General features: G+C 38.9%; 1 protein-coding gene across 1 annotated transcript in view; it reads left to right on the top strand.

The window, feature by feature from the left end:
- Positions 1 to 2,880: 2,880 nt before the first annotated feature.
- LOC146005522 (uncharacterized) overlaps positions 2,881 to 26,937 on the top strand; it is a 38,781-nt gene continuing 14,724 nt past the window's right edge. The window contains exons 1-2 of the mRNA XM_083144767.1: positions 2,881 to 3,139; positions 5,463 to 5,588. Of these exons, the coding sequence (XP_083000893.1) occupies positions 2,881 to 3,139; positions 5,463 to 5,588 (385 nt within the window). The remainder of the gene's footprint in view (positions 3,140 to 5,462; positions 5,589 to 26,937) is intronic.

Here is a 26,937-nt window from a genome sequence, read left to right as displayed (position 1 = left end):
CTTGAAAATCAAAATTAACGAAATTGAAACAAACTTCAAATACAAAAATTTCAGAGATTTATATAAAGGTGTAAATGAATTTAGAAAGGGGTGGCAACCTAAAGTAAACTTGATAAAAGATATAGACGGTGATTTTCTAGCTGACCCAAGCGATATTCTAAATAGATGGAAGAACTAATTTAATGACCTTTTAAATGTTCATGTAGGAGATAAATCAGAAGTAAATGAAGTGCACACAGCAGAACCATTAGTTCCAGAACCTAACTTGATTGAAGTTAAAGATGCTATTAAAAGGCTAAAGAATAACAAAGCACCTGGCATTGATTTAATACCAGCTGAGTTAATTAAATATGGTGGAAATTCGTTAATATGTCAAATTCATAGATTAATTTGTTTAATATGGAATAAATAAGAAATCCCTCAACAGTGGACAAAATCCATGATTGTTCCTGTGTTTAAGAAAGGTGATAAAATGAACTGCAATAATTACCGTGGAATTTCTCTACTCTCAACAACATATAAAATATTATCTAACATTCTTTTAACAAAATTAACCCCATATGCTAATGAAATTATAGGTGATTATCAATGTGGATTTAAACGTAACAGATCAACTACAGATCAAATTTTTCACATCATACAGACACTTGAAAAAAAGTGGGAATATAATGAAAATGTCCATCAGCTATTTATTGATTTTAAAAAAAAGCATATGATTCGGTCAAAAGAGATAAATTATATAATATATTAGTCGAGTTTGGAATACCTAAGAAGCTTGTTAGTATGATAAAAGTATGCACCAGTGAAACAGAAAGTAAAATTCGTGTGGGTATTAATGTGTCTGACAAATTTACAATTCATGATGGGTTAAAACAAGGAGATGCATTATCTCCATTGCTCTTTCATTTTGCTTTAGAATATGCTGTAAGGAAGGTAAAAGAAACTAAGGAAGGACTAAAATTAAATGGTGTGACTCAGTTGTTAGCATATGCAGATGATGTAGACTTACTGGGGGATGATGTGAATACAATTAAGAATAATGCTAAAATATTTTTCAAAACTGCTAAAGAGAGAGGTTTGGAAGTTAACAAAGAGAAAACTAAATACATGCTTACAGGCCGAAACCAAGTGTTAGGTAATAATCAAAATATAATTATTGATAACAACTCATTTGAACCAGTTTACAAATTCAAATACTTAGGAGTAATATTAACAAATGAAAATTATATTAAAGAGGAAATAAAAAGTAGGCTTAATTCAGGAAATGAATGTTACTTCTCTCTTCATAAACTTTTGTCTTCTCGTTTAATATCTAAGAAACTAAAAGTTAAAATATACAAAACAGTAATTTTGCCTGTAGTATTATATGGGTTTGAAAGTTGGTCCCTTACATTGAAAGAGGAACATAAATTGAGAGTATTTGTAAATAAGATCCTTAGGAAAATCTTTGGACCTAAAAGGGATGAGGAGACAGGTGAGTGGAGAAGGTTACATAATTTAGAACTACATAATTTGTATTCATGTCCAGATATTATTAGAATAATTAAATGAAGATGACTTAGGTGGGCAGGTCATGTGGCACGAATGGGAGAGGAAAGAGGAGTTCACAGGATTCTTGTTGGGAAACCTAATGTTAAGAGACCTATAGGAAGGTCAAGATGAAGATGGAGGGACAACGTTGAGATGGACCTAAAGGAAATCGGTAGGGATGGAAAAGAGTATATAGATCTTGCTCAAGATAGGTACAGATGGAGGGCCTGTGTTGCTGCAGCCATGAACCTTCGGGTTTAGAGAGTTAGTTAGTTGATTACTAGATTTGAAGACGAAGAATTATCAACTGATGGTCAATAGTCAGTGTCCTCATTGCCATAATATATAAAGAGAACTGGAATCATCACTGGAATTAGACAATGATGTGCTAAAATTAAGCGATTTCCTCCGAGGATAGAGAAACACGTCACTGCATGACGTCATCTTCCACAGTATCTTGCTATGTTATTGCATGCCAATTGTTGGTCCTTATTATCTTAGCATTTCACGTAGCATAACCAATCAGAAGCGAGGTCACGTCACGAATTCAGATGTAACGGCGGCCTGGTGAGATGTAAACAATATAAACTTCAAATTTTTAAAATCCAATAACTATTTATCCCACACCGAAACTGTTTTAGGTAAAAATCAATGGCGTTGCTTAAATACATACGTTGCAGGGCATAAAGTACACGTACGGAGGAATAAAGTAGAGATTTCAATTGAATGCACAGGGCACTGGCCTATGGATATAAATATCTCAATATTGATGAGATTGATCGTTGCTTAACATTACATGAAAATGTGTAGAATTTAAGTTTGTTTACAAGATATCTCTTCGATTGAATAACAATTTCCTCTCTTTAATTACATCTCTTCCTATTTATAATTATTAGTTATTATCGAGAACTGTATATGTTTTCCCTGGTGTATATGTTATATAACGTTAAAAATGATATAAGATATTTGGAAGCATTTGTGTTAGCCAAAATCATAAAGGAAATGCATCCGTCTAAAACGTACCTTAGCATCAGTAATTTTTAAGGGAGCGAAGATAAATAAGCTCGAACCCAGTTGTTAGTAAGATTCGTCTTTGCATACTCTCTAACCAAAGCATTCTTACTGGTATACACCTGCAGATCATAGGGAGATGAATTCTTCCTGCCCGTAGATAAAAGATAAACTCGAGTTAAACCTGAGTTAGCGTGTGAATTTTCGTGTACTAGAAATTTTGTATTAAAATAAATTATATTTCTGCTGTGAAAATGCAAAACCATGATCATCTTGTGACTTTAATCTACTCCTTAACAGATCTACATTTTGTCTCAGTACGATGTTCCGTTAAACAAAATGTTTGGAACTGTATACGGAGGAACATCACCTAAACCCATGGAGTATATGGATTCTGAGCTTCTAATTCTAGAAGTGGAAGTGGATGAGAATATTAGAAATCTCCCGGTTGAGTCGAGGAATTGCAAGTTTGCAGAGGAGACTGAGGGATTGTGGGCTTTCAAGTATTACAGCTACTCGGCTTGCATAGCGCAGTGCATGGTGGAGCACAAGCTTCGACTGTGCAACTGTACCGATGCTCAAGTAGGGTATCATACAGGTAAGAATTGATAATTGTAACGTTCTACTCGCTTTATTTCACTGGAGATTTATAAGCTATCATAAAATTAAAAAAAGGGGGGAGGCCGTGGATTAAGTAAGCGTTTGGTCAGTAGAACGTACAAATTACTGAGTTGGAGGCTTTTGCCATGTTTTTCGCGACGCCTCAAATAGCACTGCAAGTTTGCTGGGCCAAAAATCGTCACAATAAAGTTTGCTGTAAGAATAATTACTTCACACTAATGTAAATTCAGAAAGAAACACTTTTCCAAAATGCGTCACGCAATAAACAAATTATTTCTTGCAATCTACTCCACTCTACCATAACCAAATACACACTACATGCAAAAATACTAGACCCTTTTTGATTGTTATACTCAATTTCAAGTTTTGGCAAATATAAAAAAATATTCATAGTTGCATTTTTTTAATAACATATCTTTTATTGCGCGTATACTTGTCTACAAATTGCATCAAAACGATAACGCAAACAATTATGAATTTGCAATACTGCGCGAGTCGGCAATTTAACAAGATCACCCTATATATATCGCACACAACAATTCAAAAGTTAAATATTCGTAATTTTATACATTAACAATTTCTTTGGTTCATCCTACATTATATATATCACAGAAAATATGAGATACCATTGTATCTAAAGTATATTTCTTTGGTTTTAATTAAACAGACTAGATCATACCATTACTAACGCCTTAATTAATCTAGCGTGTAACTAATTCTTCACTTTGGCAACAATGTACAATCGAAAGTGACTTCTTTCGTTTTGACCAGCAAAACTACTGGAATCTTAAACTTATCAATTATACTTATCGTGTTGACTACGACTTCAACAAACTAGCGCAATTTTTAAATTACGTAATCAAAATTTGCATGCCTTTAATTTACAGTTACAATAATAATATTATATTAATAAGTTGCTCATAAAAAAGGGAACCAAAATCATAAATGTGAATTGTATTCGTTAGGTAAACATTGAGAGTATCACTATGAAAGTGTTGTAATTTGCCAGATTTACATTTTAGCAAAGAATAGCGTATTTTTCCATTCATATCAAGTGAATGAGATTCATGTCATTAATTTAATATGTGTCGTTTCTAATCGTAAATTACGTGTACTAATATCTTGTGGTCACTCGTAACCTCTTTACATACCACAATGCAAAATTATTGGCAAATTACAAACCGCCAAAAATTCTTCTTTACTGTCACGTAATTTTACACTCAAAGTATGCTTACAAATCAAATCACGCGTACTTGTGCTATTTCGGCATTCGACGCAATTTCGAAGGGTCAAAATGGGTACTTGTCAAAACCACACACGTTGCATTATAAAGTTAACTGCTCATACCTGTATAGTAATGTGACGTGTTCTAGGCTCGAGACTTCCAATTTTTCATGTATCGGCAAACGTGGTCAAACGGATTCATTCGTGAAATGAAGTCCCATCGTAATTTTTGCCTGGCTTCTAACGGAAGTAGCAGTGAAAAGTATCTGGTTCGAATCAATTTAAGCTTCTCATAACTTCGGTGCGAACATCTCACTTCTGCCAATTCTGTTTAATTCATCACTTTCTTGGTGGCTTAATGTTTTTGAACTCGATGACGTATTTCCTACAGATCTTAGAGCGAAGACAGGGTTCAGAATTTTCCCATTTTTTCTGCGGTCACCAATGTATCAGAGACGTAGACTTGCTGGCGCGATTGAGGAAGATACGACTTCGGCCAAGGTCGTGGTACGTGCTGAGATGCCGGTCTGTTTAGGTCTGTTTACGCCGGAACAGTTGGCTCCCATCACTGGAACAGAAGGAGTCATTGTCTTTACAAGACCACGCTGAGAGCGAACGATGTTTCCCACTGAAGTTGTCAAGATATTTTAAAATTAAAGTCCCGGAACACAGAAGTAATGGCACTTTTCATTCGGCCATCTGCCTTTCCCAATTTCGACCAAATGCAGCTTGGTTTTTTATGGTGACAGGAGCGAAATGTTGACTGATAGATGATTAGAGTTCATTGCGGGACCACATTGGTTTCTATGACAGAGGGTGAGTTAATTGATTAAACGTACGCCCGGCGTTGTGGGAAAGAGAGACGCCTGTGTCATTTTTCGGAGAGCAAAACAAATCTCGGGAAAGTTTCAAGCAAGACCGAAATGGTAATGGTAAATCGGTCGTAAGCAATATCTCCAACAAACGTAAGATTGATAATGGAAATATAACCTATGACGAACGTTGGGGAAAATACTACTTCGTTACAAACAACAATGGGAAGCTGCAGTGTTTGGTGTGTTTGCAAATTATATCAGTACTCAAGGAATATATCGTGAAGAGACATTATACAACTAAGCATGAAGAAATATACGGAAAGTATGAAGGAGAGTCTAGGGATTTGATAATTGTGGACCTGAAGAAGAAAGTCAAACAGCAGACAGGTATGTTTAACAGTATTAAAAGGGAGCAGACGTCTGCTCTGCATGCTTCTTATGCAGTTTTATTTGAACTTGCGAAGGCAAAGAAACCTTTTTGTGATGAAAACATAGTGAAAAGGTGAGCAATTGAAATGCTAAAAGCTTTCGGGGTCGCTAGCGTTGCTGGTCAATTTGAATCAGTGTCACTTTCTAACCAAACTGTACAAAGACGGGTTATGGATATGGGAGAACAAGTAACAGATAAATTTATAACATGCTTAAAAGTAGTTCCTATTTTTCGTTGTGTCGGGATGAAAGTACAGATCAAACAGATATGAGTTAGCTCTTGATATTTATACGTATAAGGCAGAACGATTTTTCAACAAACGAAGAATTATTTGACTTCTGTTCTCTTCACGGAACCACTAAAGGGAAGGACAAATATGATGCGGTAAAAAAAAATCGGTAGATAACATCGGAGGCTTTGATAAGTGTTCATGCATTGTAACAGATAGAGCAAAATCGATGACAGGAGAAAATCTGGATTTGTAGGATTGCTTAAGGGAAGTGGAGCAAATTGTCCAGCGTTGCATTTCATTCTTCACCAAATGTATTTGTGTGGGGAATCAGTGAAACTAAATAAGTATTGTAGATGGCTAGGGATGTGGGTGCAGAACGTTTGCTCCTTGGTGTACTTCACGTCCAGTTTCCTCCGTATCCTGGAATGCTCCGACTTGCAGAGGAGAATTCCACAGGAAACGGACGTTGCAAAGTACATCGAAACTGGCTACTATTTAAGCGAAGGGTGCCCTTATGATGATTGATAGCCTAGAAGCAGCCCTTGGATGATTGATAGTAGCAGCCAGTGCCGCCGCCAGGAAGCAGAGGTAAGTGCTGGCGCATCCCTCAGCCACCTACCCTTCTCCTCCTACTCTCATTTGTTTAGCCAAGTAAACTGTATAACACCATCTGACCTTATTTCATTTCTCACGAAGTAAGTGCTCGATCGATATGTAAGGTAGACGAGGTAAGGTATTTAAAACAGTTATACAAATAAAAAAGAAGATTCGAGTATGAACAGAGCTCTTCTACATAGAAAGTTACGAGAGTTTTTGGAGAATAAGGAGGCAGAATATGACGACTTATTCTTTTAAACCATGTGAGGTGGTTGAGCGCAGGAAAGTGCCTTCAGAGATTTTTGTGCAATAAGAGAAATAAATCCATGCGTTCCTTGAAGAGTTTGCCTCATCGGACGCAAGACAACTGGAACAATTTCAGAGGGTGCACTTCCTTAAGAACTGGCGTATCTAACAGATATCACAGGTCATCTGAACGAACTGAACTTGAAACTGCAGGGAAGAAACTGGCTTGTTCATATTTAATGGGAAACATAAATGGGTTTCGTAATGAACTGAAGATTTTCAACGTTACTTTGGAGAAGAATAACCTGGTCCAATTTCCAAGCTGTCGGCGTCTAGCAGAAGATTAAGTAACACTGAACTTTTCTGAATTCAGTGCAAATATTAAAGAAATAAGGATGAGTTTGACTACAGATTTAAAGATTTTGAAGAATTTAAAGCAGCATCCAGCTATTTAGCGATACTCTTGGCGTTAACATCAAAGAACAAGAAGCTTCTCTCCAACTTGAATTGTGTGATTTACAAGGCGATGTGTTACTTCAAACTAGGCAAGAAAAGGGGGCAGAGGTTTTCAAATACCTTTCAAAGGAACGCTGTCCAAACCTTCGTAGTTTTGGGCAAAAAATGGCATCGATGTCCTGCAGCACATACACGTGTGGAAGTGTTTTTTCTTCAATGAAGTTCATCAAGAACCGCTACAGAAGCCGACTGGCAGATTCTTCACTGCATCACATTCTGAGACTTTCAAATACAGAAATTGAAGGGGATATTCCAACTTTAATAAAAGAAGCAGATGGGCTTCAATTTTCACATTGGACACTTAACCAGTGTAAACGTATTGTTTCTACGCAATCCTTGTAGGTATGCCTAGTATTTAACCTCAGTTGTGACATATTTTGATGATTTTGATGATTTTTCTGTTGATTTTATACGATTTGACGATGTTCTAGCCCTATTTTTTGCTCAATCTTATTTTTGTAGGTGGTGTGCCCTCAACGTAAACGCCTACGATGTATTTGAGGGGGTCTCTCTTTTTGTAGGTGGGGTGGGCCCTCCGCGTAAACGGCTACGATGTATTTTTTATGATGTGTTAGCCCCCCTTTTTTCACGATGTATGTCGTGGCCTTGGTTCAATGCCCCCACTACTTTTGGAGGGGCCACAGTGAGAGGCTCGCAGTTATAGAACTCGTCGAGCAATAGCAGATAAAACAAGAATCGTTTCCTACAGCCCATAGTTTATGAATTACAAAACATCTTACAAATTACATCTTGAAATTTTAATCTAAAATAACAATGCCTATGAACTCTGTTTGTAAATTTCCGAGCATAGGTTGTATTCAAACTTTTACTTATCTTCGAGTGTACATTACAAATTCGCAAACAGATTTTGGCTAACTCGTACCGTTTAAGAGATACCTACTTTCGGTCGCCATTTTAAATTTCCGAGCATAGGTTGTATTCAAACTTTTACTTATCTTCGAGTGTACATTACAAATTCGCAAACAGATTTTGGCTAACTCGTACCGTTTAAGAGATAAACCTACTTCCGGTCGCCATTTTGAATTTCCGAGCATAGGTTGTATGCATACTTTTACTTACCTTTGGGTGTGCATTACAAATCTGCAAACAGGTTTTGGCTAACTCGTACCGTTTAAGGGATAAACCTACTTCCGGTCGCCATTTCGAATTTCCGAGCATAGGTTGTATTCACACTTTTACTTATCTTCGAGTGTACATCACAAATCTGCAAACAGATTTTGGCTAACTCCTACGGTTTAAAAGATAAACCTACTTCCGGTCGCCATTTTGAATTTCCGAGCATATGTTGTATTCACACTTTTCACACACAACTACAACAAAAGGGGTGCTAATAGGGGGCAAGCATACAGCGATATGAGAATATACGAATTGTCGGTTTCTTCGATTCAGACAGATGAATCGAATTGAAACTGGGGTATTTTGCATTTTTTTATATGATAGCTAAAAAACAGAGATTTTGATTGGCTAATAATTTATACGTGGTGTTTTCTGATTGGTTTAAGTACGCAAGATTTTTATTGGCTCTATAAATTTATATAAGTCAGAGCACAGTGCTGATTTCTCACCTTTGCTGGATCGGCAGAGGAACCCACATCGCGGGGGATAGAACCTGAACGGGCTCCACCAAAGTATAGGAGACCAGAAGCATATAATTTGGCTTAAAAACCCAAGTAAGGTCATAGAGTTTTCATAGGGAATAGTATTATCAGGTTGAATTTTAAGTTGGTGATATCCCATTAAATTTTATATAAAAAAATTTAAATTTTATATAAATAACATATCTGAAATTTCTATCGTTCGTTTGCTTATATTTTAAAGCATATAAAAAAATGGAATCACCTACCTGTTTTACTCGTAAGAATGATAAGATCGAATGTGTCACTTGTGAGAAACTAATTTCAAAGAATAATTTATCAATACATAAGACAATGTGTAACGGAGCAAATCGTTTGTTACCTTCTAAAGCCTGTGCTCAATGTGGAAAAGAAATTAGCATTCGAAATCTAAGTAGACATTTGAAAATTTGCAAACCATCGACCGGAGAAGGAACATTGAAAAGAAAAATTGATTATTCTGAAGCTGAAGCTTCTGCTTCAAAACAAATTAAATTAACACTATAACGACGGCTAGAATGACTATACGTTATTGTCGGATCGGGTCTATTCGACCCGGGGAAATATTATCCTTTTTTTTCAGGCGTTCAAACTTTCTAATTTATATCAATGACTCAAAATAATGTTTCAGGTTATTTGTTAATGATATTTAACCATTTACATGTTTCTAATATGTAACATGTTTTACAAAATAAATTTAAACATTGAATAACATATGTTATAAAGAATCCCTTGAGTTTTTATTATAATAGTTTTCTTACATTTGGAACATTTTTATCATATGTCCAGTTATCATTAATGATTTGTAAGAATTTACATATTTTTATTATCTACTTTTTGTCAAGAATAACTTACAACATCGATTAACATGTGTTACATAGAACACGTGAATGCTGAGTACAAACGTTTGCATACATTTCGAGCACACTGTTCTTGTTTTCCGATCGATTTTTGATGGACAAATATAACACCTCCTTCTGGATTGCTTCTGTACACCTTGCTCTTCATTTGAACATCCGTTGGTTTGCTCGTCCATTACTAGTTTGCCACTGAGCTCCTTTCCCAGGTACTGCAAGAACCTTCTACATCTAACCGATTTGGCTCCCAATTCTTACAGATGTACTGTTTGGTACAAAACAAATGCATTTAGTGCACTGAAGTCGATCATATCATGAAATATAACCATGGCCATCTCCGAGCTTTTCGTTTCACACTGTAGTTTTGTACCATTTTGTGTTATTAGCTGTGCTGTGAAAGCGTCGATTTTCGGCTGTTCATGGAACCTAGAAAGTAGAATCACCACTTTGTTCTTCTTGGGACAATATGATGCTATCATGAGATCATCTTGAAATCCAAACAAAGTGGAGCAACACACTCGCTGTTTTGTGGCAGTAAACTCTGGCGGCAGCTCTCCTTTGTTCTTTCGCATCGTGCCGACCAGAGTAAGTTTTTTGGCAAGTAGATCCCTTGGAAGAGATACATTGGTGAAGACATTATGGGACGTGATGTTTCTTCCACTACCTTCGATTTCCTTCACTAAACCCTTCACTACTCTCTCTATTTGATTTTTCTCCCTATTAACTCCAGCTTCCTTTCCTTTGTAGATTTGAGCCTTCAAAACAGAAGCTTATTTGAGAATCACAAATCAGCCACAGCTTGATTCCGTATTTACCAGATTTCGACGGCATGTACTGTCTAAAAGGGCATCGCCCTCTAAAATTGACCAGTTGTTCGTATACAGTCATGATGCAATCAGGAATGTACGCTTCTCGGAAGTAAACAGTCCAAGTCTCGAATACATCTCTTGTAGGTTCGAGCTTACCTGGAGACGAGACACGAGACCTAAGCTTTCGTGTATTTGGTACGCGAGCCATTGTATTTCTTCAATTATACACAAGAAATCTTGAGAATGAACAAATTCGTCGTCCAAACTACACAGATGCTATGCACCAAACAAAGTGTGCATGCAGATTCGTTCAGAAAGTTCCGGAAAATTGCGGAACCTGTGCTTTGAAACCAACAAACTGAAATAACCAACAATAGTTATGCAGACTATTCTCGACAAACAAAAAAATCCTTTTCTGCAGTATCCGTCTGCAACTTAGGTTATTTGTTTTTCCTGGGTAAACTGAACAGGCAAAGGGTACTGTATACGATTTCAATTGATTGATTTGTTTTATTTTACTTCGCGGTTAGTGCCTCTTGGCTAATTTGCGAAGATGGGGATCAGTGATGAAATTATGAAATTGATGAATGGACATTTACAAAGAACCTTGCCGAAGGGGATTCGAACCCAGGACCATTGACGTCGCAGTTCGATGTGCTAATCACTAAGCCACGGGATCCAGGAATACGCTTTTCAAGGTTGTGACTATCCTTGAAAAGTCACAGAGGCGAAGAGGGATATTTCTGCAGTAGAAAAAATAGGCCTATATATTTAAAAATTAAAATCGGGCCTAAAGGACCCGTCCGTCCGCAACGCGAGTAATACATTTTCTGACCAAAGTTAAAAAATAACCAAAGATTACAATAAATGATTTCAAAGGCCTTCGAAATTGACGAAAAGTCACGGAAGGAGAACACATTCATTTGCAGCATTAAAAATTTAGACAGGTAAAAAAATTGAAACCGGGCCTATAAGACCCGTCCGTCGTTACAGTGTTAAATAATAAATATAAACCAGTTAGGTCTGCATTTAATGATCGACTTCAGGATTTATCATTTACGTCGGAAACAGGCCGTGACATTCCTAGTTTCTTGCGTGAAGCGAAAACTTTTGTACTGAATACTTTGAAAAGAAATCTTGAAAATAATTCCATAAAAGTATACGTTGATATATGTTCCGAATATGAGAAAGTCGATGGTACAACAAAAGTTTTTTATCATCGTACCAAAAACCAGGCTCTTTATTTGGCAGATGTTGAAAATTTGGACGAGTTTTACTTTAATCTGTGAAATGAGTTGATTATGAAACATGACACTTTCGAGGCTAAGGGGTTGGGATGGTCTTTATGTGATAGTCCTCATACATTAACCGTTTACGTGAACAAATTCATGCCTTTTTCTGCATTGAGTTACGTCCCTCTACCACCGAACATTCAAAGCAAGAAAGCAGTGTTAAATATTCAAATTAATGAATCAAAATGCTTTCTCTGGTGCATCTTGGCATCCCGTTTATTGGAAAAATCATCCAGAGCAAGTTTATCATTACAAGCAGTAAGAGACAGAGTTTGAAAATGTAATGTCTAGCATTGAATACCCCGTGGCATAGTCAGACATATCAAAGTTTGAGTCGCGCGTACGAGATTCTGTTGGAAAACGCATTGCTATTAATGTATATTCTTATACGCCAAAAAAAAAACTTGTGCATCCCATCAGGATTAATGATATCAACGATAATAATGCTCATATAATTAATCTTCTTTTAATTTCAAACAACAATATTCACCATTACTGCCTTATTTGCTCACTATCACGACTAATCAGAAGTCAAGCAACGAAGTATGCAAATCACATCGAGGTTTGTCCAAGGTGTTTGACCACGTTTAATGATCGAAGAGAATTCAATCGCCATATATATACCGCACTGCAAATTGCTATTGAAAAACGTGTCGAACATGAAATATATTGCGGTGACAACAAACCAGCTCGAATTTTAATGCCCAAAAAGAACGAAGTCAAAGAATTCAAAATGTACAAGGCTTTGTTTGATCATCCAGCCATTATCGTCGCAGATTTTGAATCATTTCTGAAGCCACTGTCCACCTGCAAACCAAATCCAGAAATTTCCTCCACAAAGCCATACCAGCTTCATGAACCAAATAGTTTTGGTTACATTGTCATACGACAAGATGAAATAAATAAACCATATGTATACCGTGGACCGAATGTTATCGAACACTTTTTTGAAAAGATGGAAGAGGAGGTTGAAAAAATTGGCAGCTTCTTTGAAATAATCAAACCGATGAATTTGTTGACAACAGAGGAACAAAAAATATTTGATGAAACTGTTGAGTGTCCAGTGTGCAATCAATACTTTACAAACGAGAATCGTAAAGTGTTTCACCATTCGCACACAGACGGTCGTTTCATCAGCGGAATGTGTAATGCTTGCAACCTCAAAATTCAAAGCCCCTTATTTGTCCCCATATTTTTTCATAATGGATCGAATTACGATTTTCATATCTTAATTCGGAAACTTGGATATGACACACACAAAAAATATATTTTTGCTCAAAATTAAGAAAGATACATTTCTATAAGTAAGAAAGTAAGATTTCGGGGACAAACAAAACCATAGAGATGAGGTTTCTTGACTCGTTCAGATTTCTCTCTGCAAGTTTGGACACTCTAGCAAGTAAACTCTGTGACGAACAATTCAAAATTACGAAAGCTAGTTTTCCCAACATAGATATAAAACTGATTAGAAGTAAAGGGATTTATCCGTATGAATACGTAAACAATGAATCTAAATTTAATAACGACACTCTCTCTCCTCGAAAAGAATTCTTCAGGCAACTGAGAAAAGCAGGAATTACGGACATAGAATACGAACATGCACAACTAATGTGGGATAAACTAGAATGGAAAACATTCGGGCATTATCACAACGCATATTTGAAATTAGACATAACAATACTTGCGGATGTTTTTCAAGCATTCAGGAAAACGTCAATGTCTATTTACAAGTTTTACCCTGCCTCCCGGGATTAGCAATGGTCTGCAATGTTGTTGCAAACAAAAATTAAGTTAGAATTATTAACAGTTGTAGACATGTTACTTTTCATCGAGAGAGGGATTCGAGGTGGGATGGTACAATGTGTACAGAGACATGCAGAAGCCAACAACATGCACATGGAAGAAAAATATGATGCAAATAAACCATCGAATTACATTTTTTACATCGTCGTTAATAATCTCTATGGATATGCTATGGTACAGAAACTTCCTTATGGAGGTTTCGAATGGATAGAACCAACTTCCATAAATATTATTGATTTTGATGATTGTGAATTTGGTTTATTTGCAGAAGTGGATATTGAATTTCCAGACAATTTGCATGATATTTTTTCCGATTTACCACCGGCACCCGAACTTAAATGTCCACCTAATTCTAATCAACGCAAGTTTTTATTAACTTTGGAGAAAAAAGAAAGATATGTTCTCCATTACAAAAGTCTACAGTTTTTGATAGCGATGGGTGTTAAGGTATTGGATATTAGAAGAGTCCTCAGGTTTAAACATTCCGAGTGGCTCAAACCATACATTGAAACTAACACACAACATAGAACAGTTGCCACTTCCGATTTAGACAAAGATTTTTTCAAATTGATGAACAATGCTGTATATGGCAAGACAATGGAGAATGTTAGAAATCACGTGGACGTGAGATTGGTTTCAAATGAAAATAAATGCAGTAAGTGGGTGGCTGATCCATAGATTTAAATCACGAAAAATTTACAACGAGAATCTGTCATTTTCAATCTAGATATAAAACTGATAAAATTCCGAAAACCAATTTATGTGGGTGGAACAGTCTTAGATTTATCGAAACTTCACATGTTACAATTTTACTACAATGTTATGCATCCTTTCTACAACGATAGCATTTCATTACTTTACATGGACACGGACAGTTTTATTTATAGCATTAAAACATCCAATCTATATGAAGATGTTACAAATCCGTCTTTGCTTGATTATTATGATACTTCTTCCTACGCTCAACAGAACAGATTTGGAATTCCGTCTAGTAACAAGAAAGTTCTAGGTAAATTAAAAGACGAGTGTAACGGTGACATCATTCTCGAGTTTGCCAGTTTGCGTTCCAAAATGTATACATTTAGAACTGAGAGCAGCATCACGAAGAAAGCTAAAGGTGTTGGTAAAAATACTGTACAAACCAAACTTTCATTTCAAGACTATATTGATTGTGTGAAGGAATTGAAGAAGCAGCTACGATTGGATAAAAGAATCCAAAGTGTAGACCACGTGATTACAACAATCAAAGTTAGGAAAGTAGCATTAGATCCACATGATGATAAAGGATGTATTTTGTCTTGTGGGATCCACACGTTGCCTTGGGGTCACTATCGTTTAGATAGTAGTTAGAAATGCATACAATGCACTTAAAAAATAAAAATAAAACATCGTACACAAGCTTACGGCTGGCAATATTTCTATCAACACAAGCATATAAAATAACCATGCCTATGAATCTGTTTGGCTTCAGGAAGCAAGATATGGAAGTGTCCGTCCAGCCTACGTCGTCGTCGAGTTTCAGCGAACTCCTGCCTTCCATGCTATCTAAACTTAACGGTCTGTTAATTATACACTTGAATAGCATTCTGACCCAGTACAACGAGGATGTGGGCAAAACTTTCTATGTATTCAACAACAACTTGAATTATTACCGGTTCCTCATCTCCAGCAAACTGCAGTTCAACATAAACCCTGAGAACAAAGGGGAGGTCAAGGTTTCCTCTGGCAAGAACATCTATCGCATCAAGCATGATAGGATGGACTGTACCACTACGTACGATGTGTCTGCTGGCGATCGCCTGTACGTGTTGCTCTTGAACGACTACGACAAACTCATCCCTCTTTTTGTGGAGATGCGAATCACGTACCCTATATTCACGTCCACGCTCAACTCCAGCCTCCAGTCAGAGATAGCTAGCCTACAGTCTCAGTGCCTGGACCCCGTACTCAAGATCGACGCCGAACTCAAATCGCTGCTGCAAAACTACACCGACCTCGCGTCAATAGACAAATTCGACAACTTTACACTGAGAATAGGCAAGCTGCAGAACGAATTTTTGAAGCTGCAGCAAACGCAGAATTCCGATGTGGAACAGCTGAAGCGACACTTGCAAGACCAAACTAGCACCATCCAGACTGAACTGCAAACCATTATCCAGAGCATCAAGACTCAAGATGACTACGATCGCCTGAACGCCAGTATTGATAATTGGGGAACATTTTCAATCTTTCGAAATTCCTACGTTGGAAAGCATCAAGGCTGAGCTTCAAACGGACGCTTTGCATGCAGCCATCAACGAAGTCAAAACTAAACTCCAAACGCTACAGGACTTCATCGACAATCTACCTTCGTCCAGCAAGCTGAACGCCATTGCCCGTAGTGTTGCCAACATAAAACTTAGACTTGAGACCTACGAGGATTTCGGGAAGCTGCAAGGCACCGTAACGCATATTGAGGATGCTCTCGTCGTCATCAAAAATGATCTGGCAAACGCACACGAAGCACTGGAATCCAAACTGCCTGGCATCAGGGATACTCTGGCCAGCGTCCAACAGCAGATCACCAAGTTGGAAAATCTAAACACCGAATCTGAGTTGTCGCATTTTCATCACTTGATCGACGACATACAGACTAAGTTGGAAAGTTTGCAACAATCCACTCCCACCCAGGACGACATAACACAATTACAAGAAGGCATACGCGCTGCTGCTGCTGCCTGAGTTGGACGCGATGAAAAAAGCTTTAGAGTCGCTCCAAAACACGGTGGCCTACCTCGCAGGAATTGAAAAGCGTGAAGAGGGCTCTCAACCAAATACTCAAATCCGACGACATCAAAAACATCCAAACCGAAATGGAATTGCTTCGGGAGTCTGTTGCAACCTTGCCTACCAACCAGAACATCAGCGAGCTACATGGCTTGTTTGCGGAAATTAGAACCCAGGTCCACGACCTCGCAACCCAGAGCTCCAACTTGACACTCGTGGAAAGTCTACAGCAGATTATCGCCAATGTGAAAGAGCAAATTGGCAGCATCGAGGCGAGCCAGGAATCGGCCATAGCCAATTTCAGGCCCAACTACATGAGTTAAACGAAAAATTCAATAGGCTTATTGTCGATGTGAAGATGAAGCCCGATTACGACACTGTTGTCCGTGCTATCGAGGAGCATCTGGAATCAATAGATGGTAGATTGGAAGATGTGGAGAGTGAGGATCGAACCAATGTAAACACCGTGAACGCCAGCATCGACAATCTCAAGTCCAATGTTGTCATCGAACTTTACACCATTCCAAACAGGGAATTTTCCTCGCCCTTCAATCCAGGTTCCAAACTCTACATGTTGACTCCTGCAAAAGGCTATCACCAATTTTTCGTCGCTGGCACACTTCAGCTCGTCAAGATTTCATACTGGTCTTTGCCTCACGCAACCCACTACCCAACCATGACCGTGACGAACATCGGTGACGAGCCTAAAATAAGAGGAGTGGAGTTGGTCGATTTCACCCACCCCGAAACTCGCGAGATTGCCTATGCCGAAGATGCCACTCAAATTATCGACATAGAAATAGGAGACAAGTTATACATAGAAAACCCGGCATTGTCTGCAGCCAGAAATCCCATCCAAGTTATATTCTTATTTTCGCGCAATGTCTACGCAGGCTATTGTGAACGAGCTGCACAAATCTGCACGGCGAAACTACAAACGACTGGCGGTAGTGACCAAAAGCATAGACGACCTGTGGCAAGCTGACCTTGTGGAAATGAGCAGTGGCAACTTGAAAAATTTACATAAAATCAACAAGGAATACAAGTATTTTCTCACTGTTATAGACATATTTTCAAAATTTGCGTGGGCTTTACCCCTCAAAGCAAAAACAGGAACCTGTGTAGGGGAGGCATTCAAAACTATTTTCGATGAAAGTGGCAGGCGACCTCGATATCTTCAAATAGACAACGGAAAAGAATTCTACAACTCTGTCTTTCGACAATTTATTCAAAAACAAAATATTCAACATTACTCCACCTTTAGTCACATCAAAGCCAGCGTAGTGGAACGTTTCAACCGAACACTCAAAACACGCATGTGGAAACAATTCTCGCTTCAGGGGAATTACAAGTGGCTCGACATGCTTCCGGAACTTGTTAACAGCTATAATTACAGTTTGCATCGCACGATAAACATGAAACCAGCTGACGTCAACAAATCTGACGAGCGGCGTTTAATTTCTACAGTTTATTGTCCAAAGTACAAATTTACAAGCAAGAAACCAAAATACAAAATTGGAGATCAGGTGAGAATCAGTAAATTTAAGCGTGCGTTTGAAAAAGGCTTCACTAAAAATTGCAGTACGGAACTGTTCACCATAGTTCGAGTTTTACCCGGAAACCGTCACACGTATATAATAAAAGATAATAGCGACGAAATTCTGAAAGGAAGATTTTACGAAGAGGAACTTTCTAAAACAAAATACCCCGACACGTATCTTATTGAAAAAAAATTACGTAGAAAAGGTGACAAACTGTTGGTGAAATGGCTGCGACTCGAGGAAAAAAGTTGGATAGACGCAAACGAGGTGATTGTGTAACGGATGCTTGGGATGTGGTACGGCGACTGCCAGATTTTCCATCGGAACGTCAGGATAGGAAAAATGGCGAGCTTCTACCCGACAACATTCGCTGCCTCATTGTTGGACCTGGATGTGGAAAAACAACGTTACTTATTGATAATTTTCTTCTTGCACCCAACTGGTTAAACTGGAAGAACAGGCACCTGTATGTTTTCTCCAAAAGTTTGGAGCAAGCGAAGTATCGCCAGCTGTCGAAACTGTACGAGGGACTAGGCATAGCTATATTTGCTTCTGAAGTGATACCACTAGACTGCTGTCTCGAAAATCCGGTGGTGGTTTTTGACTATGTGATCCTGGAGAACCAGAACGAAATTCGCAATTTTTTTACTCAGGGTCGACACAGAGGCATGGACGGCTTCTACCTTACTCAGACTTTTTCCAAAATCCCCAAGCTGCTACTCCGAGCAATGCTAATTTTATTTGTTTGTTTCGTCAAGACTACACCAATTTGAAACACGCTTACGATGATTACGTAGGTGGGGACATAAACTACAACCAAGATGATTTCGGATTTGTCACAATAGACATGACGAGGAAACCCAATAACGGAAAATACAGAAACAAAATTAATAATTTTTTAAACGTTGCAACGTTACAAGAAACGTCTTGACCTATTATATATAACTACATACAAAAAAATGAAACGCAAACTTGCCAGACGACAACCTGAAGCTGCGTAGCTACCTGGCAAAACGGTTTAAGGGTTGGAAATCCGAGAGTCGTGGAATTTACGAAGAGAACAAGCGTCAGGACCAACCTATCATCGATGCCATCAGTGAACTTGGTAAAGAAATCAAAGATGTCACCGAGCAAAACAAAGAGTTAATCAACGAGCTTGTGCCACTTACTGCTCGAAATTATACCATACCTACACCGATATCCAGCATTCACACTACTCCGTTGGAACTTGCTCCGGCTCCGAGACGTCAGGCCCTAGGCAGTACCTCTTCGGACAAGCAAGTCGAGCTGCGTTCGTTGGCGAGGGATTACCTACGCACCGGGAAATTCGAAAAAAACGAGGTATTTGGATTGTACCCGACCATGGAACATAACGAGGGTGTGGTTTGGAAGATTGGAAAGTCAAAAGTCACGTACGAGGGCGACGATGTGAAAGTTAATTTGGGCGAGAAGAACAGCTGGACTAGGTATCCCGGCACCGTGGGACTGTGGGAGCTCATCACCAAAAAGATTATACAGACGAGGATTACCAAAGTTACACAGAAATTTTGATCATGGCGTACGCTCTGTACCAAAACAATGATGCAACACAGAATCGCGTGAAATCTAGCAGTGGAGAAAAGTACAGGAACCTCATCAAGCCAATATGGACCCAGCTCAAGACTGGCAGCGGTGTCAAACTCTACAACACCTTGCCCAAGGAGTTTGTTTGGGTAGACGACGTAAGTAAGCTTGTAGATCGATTGCTGGTTATCGCAAGCGAAGAGAATGCAGGCAATCGCAACCTCCACAACGAGAAGGTGGGCATCATGGACATGGTTAGCACCAAGCTTGCCAACTTCATTGTCAACGACAACAAAGGTATAGGTTATCTTATCAAAATCATCAACACCCTGTTTCCCAAATTCTGGAATGTAACCGAGGGTCGAGGTTTGGTGAACGATATTATCAACAAGCTACCCTTCGAGATGCACCTGCCAGGTTACCAGTACTTCGGTCCGGGTACGAAACTCGAACAGCGACTGGAAAGAGGAGACAAGGGAGTGAACCCACTGGACGCAGCATGCAAGGACCACGACATTTCCTACAATACTCACACCGATCTTGACGCACGTCATGATGCTGACAGAAAATTGAAGCATGCGGCTTTCGGGAGAATCGTCAGCAGAGATGCCTCGCTAGGTGAACGGGTTGCCGCATTGGGTACGACCATCGCCATGAACACAAAAGAAAATTTAGGGTGGGGATTGTAACTAAATAACCCTTGTGAAAAAAGCAACTTGTATAACCAACCTATCATCACTTCATTGCATTAGGGGCAAAGCACAGATTTTTTCTTACCTTCTTAACGATATATAAATAACATACTATAACCATGAAGACCAAAGGTGTTGTTTACCAAATTCCCTACGCAAACCTCAAGTCTCTCGGAGCTGTTGATGGAATGCTCACCAAAAAGCAGCGCGAGAAGAAACATTCCTGCTTGGCAAAAGGTCATGGAATGAAATTTCTGCTTAGCATTCCTCAGTTGAGGAGGTTACAAGGTTCGCGAAAGCAGCAGAAGACTGGAGGTTTCTTATTCAGCATCCCGGCTATCTTGGCAGCTTTGGATGCTGCAGGTATCTTGGCAGGAGGCAGTGCCGCCATTGCCAAGACCATCATCGATGGAAAAAAAAACAAGACCGAGTTAGAAGAACAGAAACGCCACAACCTGGCTATGGAGAAGAAGGGGAAAGGTGTGGCCAAAAAGCGAAAAAAAACAACCTCTAAGCTTTGAAAAAGTTTTAAAAAAAGAAGAGCCCCTGTCCAACTTCGATATTGAATCTTTGATCGAATCGTTGGGGTCAAGTACTTCAGGGGCGTTTTCATGTTTGATTCTCTACCCTCTGTTGTGAAGAAAAAAGAGCGTGGTGTGGTTAACCTAGACAGTTACGAAAATCCAGGTACACATTGGATATGCTACCTCAAAGCCAACAACAACAAAGCATTTGTTATCGATTCATTCGGAGGCACGCCACCTGCTGGGTTGGTTAAGTATCTCAGTGTTGTCAACCTCTACTTCAATGACGAACGCATCCAGGGTTTCAGCGATGTGAACTGTGACCATCTCTGCGTTTCCATGCTTGTCTTCCTCTCGCAATTAAATAACCTAACAATCGAGGATTTCCAGAAAGCATTGTGGCACCTGAAGTACTATGTGAGTATTACATCTCACAAGCGAGACTTCGCTTCTGAAACTCACATTGCATGACGATATCATCTATCCTAAATTTATTTCTCTTCGTGCATTCTACAGCATGTACCTAATACCTAATGTGACGGTACACAACAATACCATCAAAATTGGCAGCGAAAAAATCAGCATCACCACTGGCCAGTACAATCTGTCTACCTTGCAGGCTCAATTGCCAAGAAATGTGCTGCTGTCGTAAAATTCTGTAACTCACAGGGTGGAACTGGTGTCTGCCACGGAAACCATAGACCTGGGTACCATCGGAGAGCTTTTGGGATTCGAGAAATACACAAACCTGGCATCACGCACATCGGTGCTAACATTCCTAAATTTCTAGGAGACTCTGAACATACATTGCAATGTGGCAGAAGGTATGATCACCAAATCCTCGGACGGCATCCCAGGGAGTCACAAGCAGACAGGTATTATCGCTACGTTCAAACCAAACTCTGAGTTCATGGAACCAAGTATGTGCACACCCTCCCCACCGGTATACTTTCCTGTATCTCGTAATCGCACAGACAACATAGAATTGGCAATTACTAACGAGAATTGAGAGGTGGTTGATTTTGCAGGAGCCACGACCACTGCCGTCGTGGAGATTAACATATAATAAATAACCATTATGGAGCAAATCGAAAGTTACGAGTTGCAGTCCTTCCCACCCAATCGTCGCATGTTTGCCAACCTCAATGAAGCGAATCGAGAGATAGAATACGACGTGGACGTCGGGGACGGGTTCATTCACCCTCAGAGCTGATTTGTATATCAAGTTTGATGTTGTGAAGAGAGACAACTTCGAAGCATTCCTTGCCAATGCAAATTTAAGACTTGTAGATAATTTTGTGCCGTACCTGTTCTCGCAGGTGGAAGTTAGAAAGCATGGCACCGTCATTGATAGGGTTGACTACCCCGAAATTACCTCTACAGCTGTGGGAACACTGAAACTCTCCAAGACCGATGCAGCATACTACCAGGCAGAGGGATTGGAAGCAGGTAAAAAAATCAAAACTCAAAGTCACACAGTACTGTTTCCCATGCGTCTGCTTCCTGGCTTCTTCTCCGACTACACAGAGATTATGTGGAAGTGTGGTTTGCGCGTTACTTTTCGCAGAAGCGCCAACGACAACGATGCGCTGATGCGTTACAGCACCTTGAGTGCAGACGGTTCAGCACTTCCCAACACACTACCCGATCCTGCCAAGTGCATCATCCAGTCCATGGTGCTGCGCATCCCGTAGTGGAATACGAAACTAACTACGCTCTCAAGTACAAAGCTGACATTTTGAAGAATCCCCAAGTACCCATCCAATTTTACGGTTACCAGTGCGTGCAGAAACCTGCTTCCGGCAACCATTTTGAATTTGACGTGACCTCACAGTTTAACAGCATCCGGTACGATATGCCAGAGTTTGTGGTCGTGCTCTTCCAGACAGCGAAGGATAACAACCAAGAAAAAGAATCGAGCCAGTTCGACAACTGCAAGATCAAGAACATCTACCTCAAAAATGGCAGGAACGAGATATTCCCGTGTGAGAACTACAACCTGAACATTGCAAACAACGACTACCTGAAACTGTACGAGGCATACACAGCTTACAAGAGAGTGACCTACGGCAATGTGGACGTGTACTACAATCCCAATGAGTTCATAGCTCGCAGACCCATGTTCGTCATTAACACATCGAAGAGAAAACAGGTGGTTGTTAACGATCGTACCAACATAAAAATTGTATGCGAGTTCCATGACGCCTTGCCTGCCGATACTCTATGCAGCGTTATTCTTATTGCAGAGAAAACTTTTGTGTATGATGTCGAGAATGAGTGACTGAACAGTTTTAGATACAAGAAAAAAAAATTGGATAATTCTATAAAAATTACACTAACCTTAGATCCAAACATTCTTCACACATAAAAAAAATCACTATACTATAGAAATGTATGGTAACTTCTATTTGTAGGTTAGCTTCGCCGTGAAATATCATATGGTAAAATGTTTGAGGAGTAAGTTGGCAACACTGCGAGCCCCCCACTGTGGCCCCTCCAAAAGTAGTGGGGGCATTGAACCAAGGCCACGACATACATCGTGAAAAAAGTGGGGTTCACACATCATAAAAAATACATCGTAGCCGTTTACGCTGATGGCTCACCCCAGCTACAAAAAAAAGCTCCCCCCAAATACATTGTAGGCGTTTACGTTGAGGGACCACCACCTACAAAAATAAGATTGAGCAAAAAATAGAGCTAGAACATCGTCAAATCGTATAAAATCAACAAAACAATCATCAAAATCATCAAAATATGTCACAACGGAGGTTAAATACTAGGTCCACCTACAAGGGTTGCGTAGAAGCAACCATTTTTACACTTTGTAGGTTATTTTAACCCGTAAAAGGCTGTAAAAAAGTGAATAGGTTAAGTTATCTCACGTTAGATCATGGCATACCTACAAAGATGAGGCTCCAAAAATGAGATTGAACAAAAAATAGGGCTAGAACATCGTCGAATGCAATAAAATCCATAAAAAAAATCATCAAAATTATCAAAATATGTCACAACTGAGGTTAAATACTAGGCACACCTACAAGGATTGCGTAGAAACAATACGTTTCCACTACTCACTTATTATGAAGGATTCTTATTTGTAAGATGTGTTTTTAATTTCTTTCAATTGATCCATAGGTATTTGGTTTTGTGAAATAAATTTTAATTATACAATTTTGATTTGTGATTCCATTGTTTTTTTGCCTCAGTTTAGAAATTTAGGTCATGCGAAAGTACTACATTTTCAGTTCAGTACTTACAATTTTTGTAATTTTTAATCCCACACCCCCCAAAAAAAACGCGGCCCGTAAATCAACTGCTGGATATAATTTTGGACCTCCGACCTTTTGAAGTTGGAAACCACTGTGGTATATTATTTATGTGATCCATCCGTTAATAATTAATAAAAATACAGTAATAATAATAATAATTGTATAATTTGGCTTAACCGATTTTTCATAAAAATAAGCGGTAAACTGTTCTCCTTGGGTTGTCCCGCTTTAGAGTCAAAATATTTTGGTCATCCTAGGCATAAGGCATAGCAAATGTTATTTTTAGTGAGAATGCGGGACCGAAAATCCGAAATACGCAAATGGAAGCGGGTAGTGTATGGTATTGTGGAATGTGTGAACAATGCAGATCATGTGCACCATGTAGAATAGGGAAGCGAGAAAGCATCCCTAAAAATAGCATTGTACTATAACTATATATACTATATATATATAGTACTATAGTACTATTGTACTATAACTGTAACTTCCTGGTTCGACTCTGAGCTCTTGCTTGCCCTTTTAAACCGAAAAAAGGCCTGGGATCTATGGAAACATTTTCCTAATGAATACACACGGAAAACTTTCACCGACTTACGACGTCACTCTAAACAATTGCAGAAGACCAAATACAGGGAATACATCGGTGCCATCACAAACAGTATCAAATCAAATCCAAAACGTTTTTGGTCACTAATCAATTCAAGGAGGCAAAATTCCCGAATACCTTTGAAAGTAACACATGACTCAGTATGCGCAGAGGGCCCTGACAAAGCTAATCTTTTTAACTCTTTTTTCTCCATAAATACAACCTCGAATACACCGGCTTCATCCCTTCCCAACCTCCGTTCAGTTTGCTGTCACTCTCTAACTTCTCTCTCCACGTCTCCAGAAGAAGTGCAACACATCCTATCTTCAATGCCTCAAAATCGCGCCAATGGTCCTGATGAAATCCCTTCTATTTTCCTAAAAAACGCTGCTTCCTCTCTCGCTATTCCCTTCTCTATTTTATTAAACAGATGCTTCAATGAGGGTACATTTCCAGATTCATGGAAAAATGCTAACGTGGTACCATTATATAAATCTGGAGACAAGTGTGCTGTTTCTTCTTATAGACCTATTTCCCTTCTTTCACCACTTTCTATCGCCTGTGAAAAGATAATAAAGGACCGACTCTACAAATTTACCTCTCCATATATAAATACAGCACAGCACGGCTTTTTACCAGGAAGCTCCTGCTTAACCAACTTAAGCATTTTATTATCTGACGCTATCAACTCTATATCTGAAAATTCTCAACTGGATGTAATATATCTGGATTTTTCGAAAGCTTTTGACTCTATAAACCACAATTTCCTGCTTCATAAATTATCCCACCGTTTCAATATTCATGGAAACTTTCTCTCTCTGCTCAAGCACTACCTCCAAAACAGACAACAAAAAGTTGTTCTTTCCGGAATGTCTTCTTCTTATCAAGCTGTATCTTCTGGTGTACCTCAAGGCAGTGTTCTTGGACCTCTTCTCTTCATCCTGTACCTTGATGATCTCCCAGAATATCTTTCCGAGTCATGCAAGAACCTTCTCTTGTTCGCTGACGATTGCAAAATATATAGTAAAATCTCCAATTTCAGTGACATGACACTTCTGCAAAAGAATTTAGATTCTCTAATAAAGTGGTGTGAATTATGGAACTTAAAACTCAACCCTCAAAAATGTACCATGATGACCTTCTCCTTAAAGAAAAACACATTTAATACTAAATATTTCATAAGAAATAATTGTGTTCAAAGAGTTGCCGCACAAAAGGACCTGGGCGTCATATTTGACGAGAAACTTTCCTTTTCTGAGCACATCTCTACAGTCACAAGGGGTTCAATGCGTATGCTGGGTCTTCTCTATCGTTTCACGGAAATAAACAACTTGACTGCCCTCAGCACCTTTTACAAATCTTTTGTGTCACCTAAAATTGAATACTGTTCTCCGATCTGGTCTATGGCATGCCCCTCAAATTCAGATAGACTTAATTCCGTCCTAAATTTCTTCCTGGCCATTGTTCGACACCGAATTCCGTCCACAAAACACTTGCAAAAGTCCATCCTCCTGCAAATGTTAAATATCCAAACTCCACAAGAGAGACATAGACAGGCTGACCAAATATTTCTACATAAAATAGTGAATGGCAACCTCAGAAGTGACCGCCTTCTTCAGGAAATTCACTTTCGTGTGCCTGCCCGTTCAACAAGAAGCACTCAACTTTTTGCCTCTCAGAAGCCGAGATTGTGTCTCATCCAGTGCTCTCTGTTCCATAGACTGCCCAGTCAATATAATAATCTAGGAAGCCAAATAGACATTTTTGAAAATCTGAACAGTTTTAGAAGAAAGTTAGCAAAAAATATGTAAGTCTTTTAACCACATGTAATTTTTTTTATGTTATTATTTTTTATGTATTATGTTATTATTTTTTTTGTCCTTATGTTCTATAAAAACGTTCCAATGTAAAATGGCTAACGCTGTATTTGGAATCTTCTATTAAATAAATAAATAAATAAATAAATAAATAAATATGCAGTAATCGAATTGGGCAGATATGAGCCGGTACGGCATACCGGTAGTTAATTAAGGTGCCGAAAAGCAGTAAAATTTTAAAATTGGCAATTATTTATTGGAGCTGATCGCACAAGTAACTACACAATCGCCAACAATGTACTACTCACTAATTCTTCTCCCCCCCTCCTCTGCCTTTCTTGCACCGTTCAGCACTCTGCACTCTCTCCTCCCTCCCCCCCCACTCCGTCCACAACCGAACGCTCCTTGTTGATCACACGTCATGAGAAACGTAACAATAGCGCATACAATGTAATAAAGAGTGCTAAATTGACCCAAATTGAGGAATCAATTAACATACTGAATCAAAGAGACTTAAAGCGCAGAAGGAATACCTTGGCAGTGACGTCATCTCCCACCTTCA

Source organism: Lepisma saccharinum, chromosome 23 (genome assembly GCF_977018435.1).
Source record: "Lepisma saccharinum chromosome 23, izLepSacc3.1, whole genome shotgun sequence".
Taxonomy (NCBI): Eukaryota; Metazoa; Arthropoda; class Insecta; order Zygentoma; family Lepismatidae; genus Lepisma; species Lepisma saccharinum.
The sequence above is the reverse complement of the archived record's forward strand: the minus strand, read 5'-3'. Positions and strand labels throughout refer to the sequence as shown.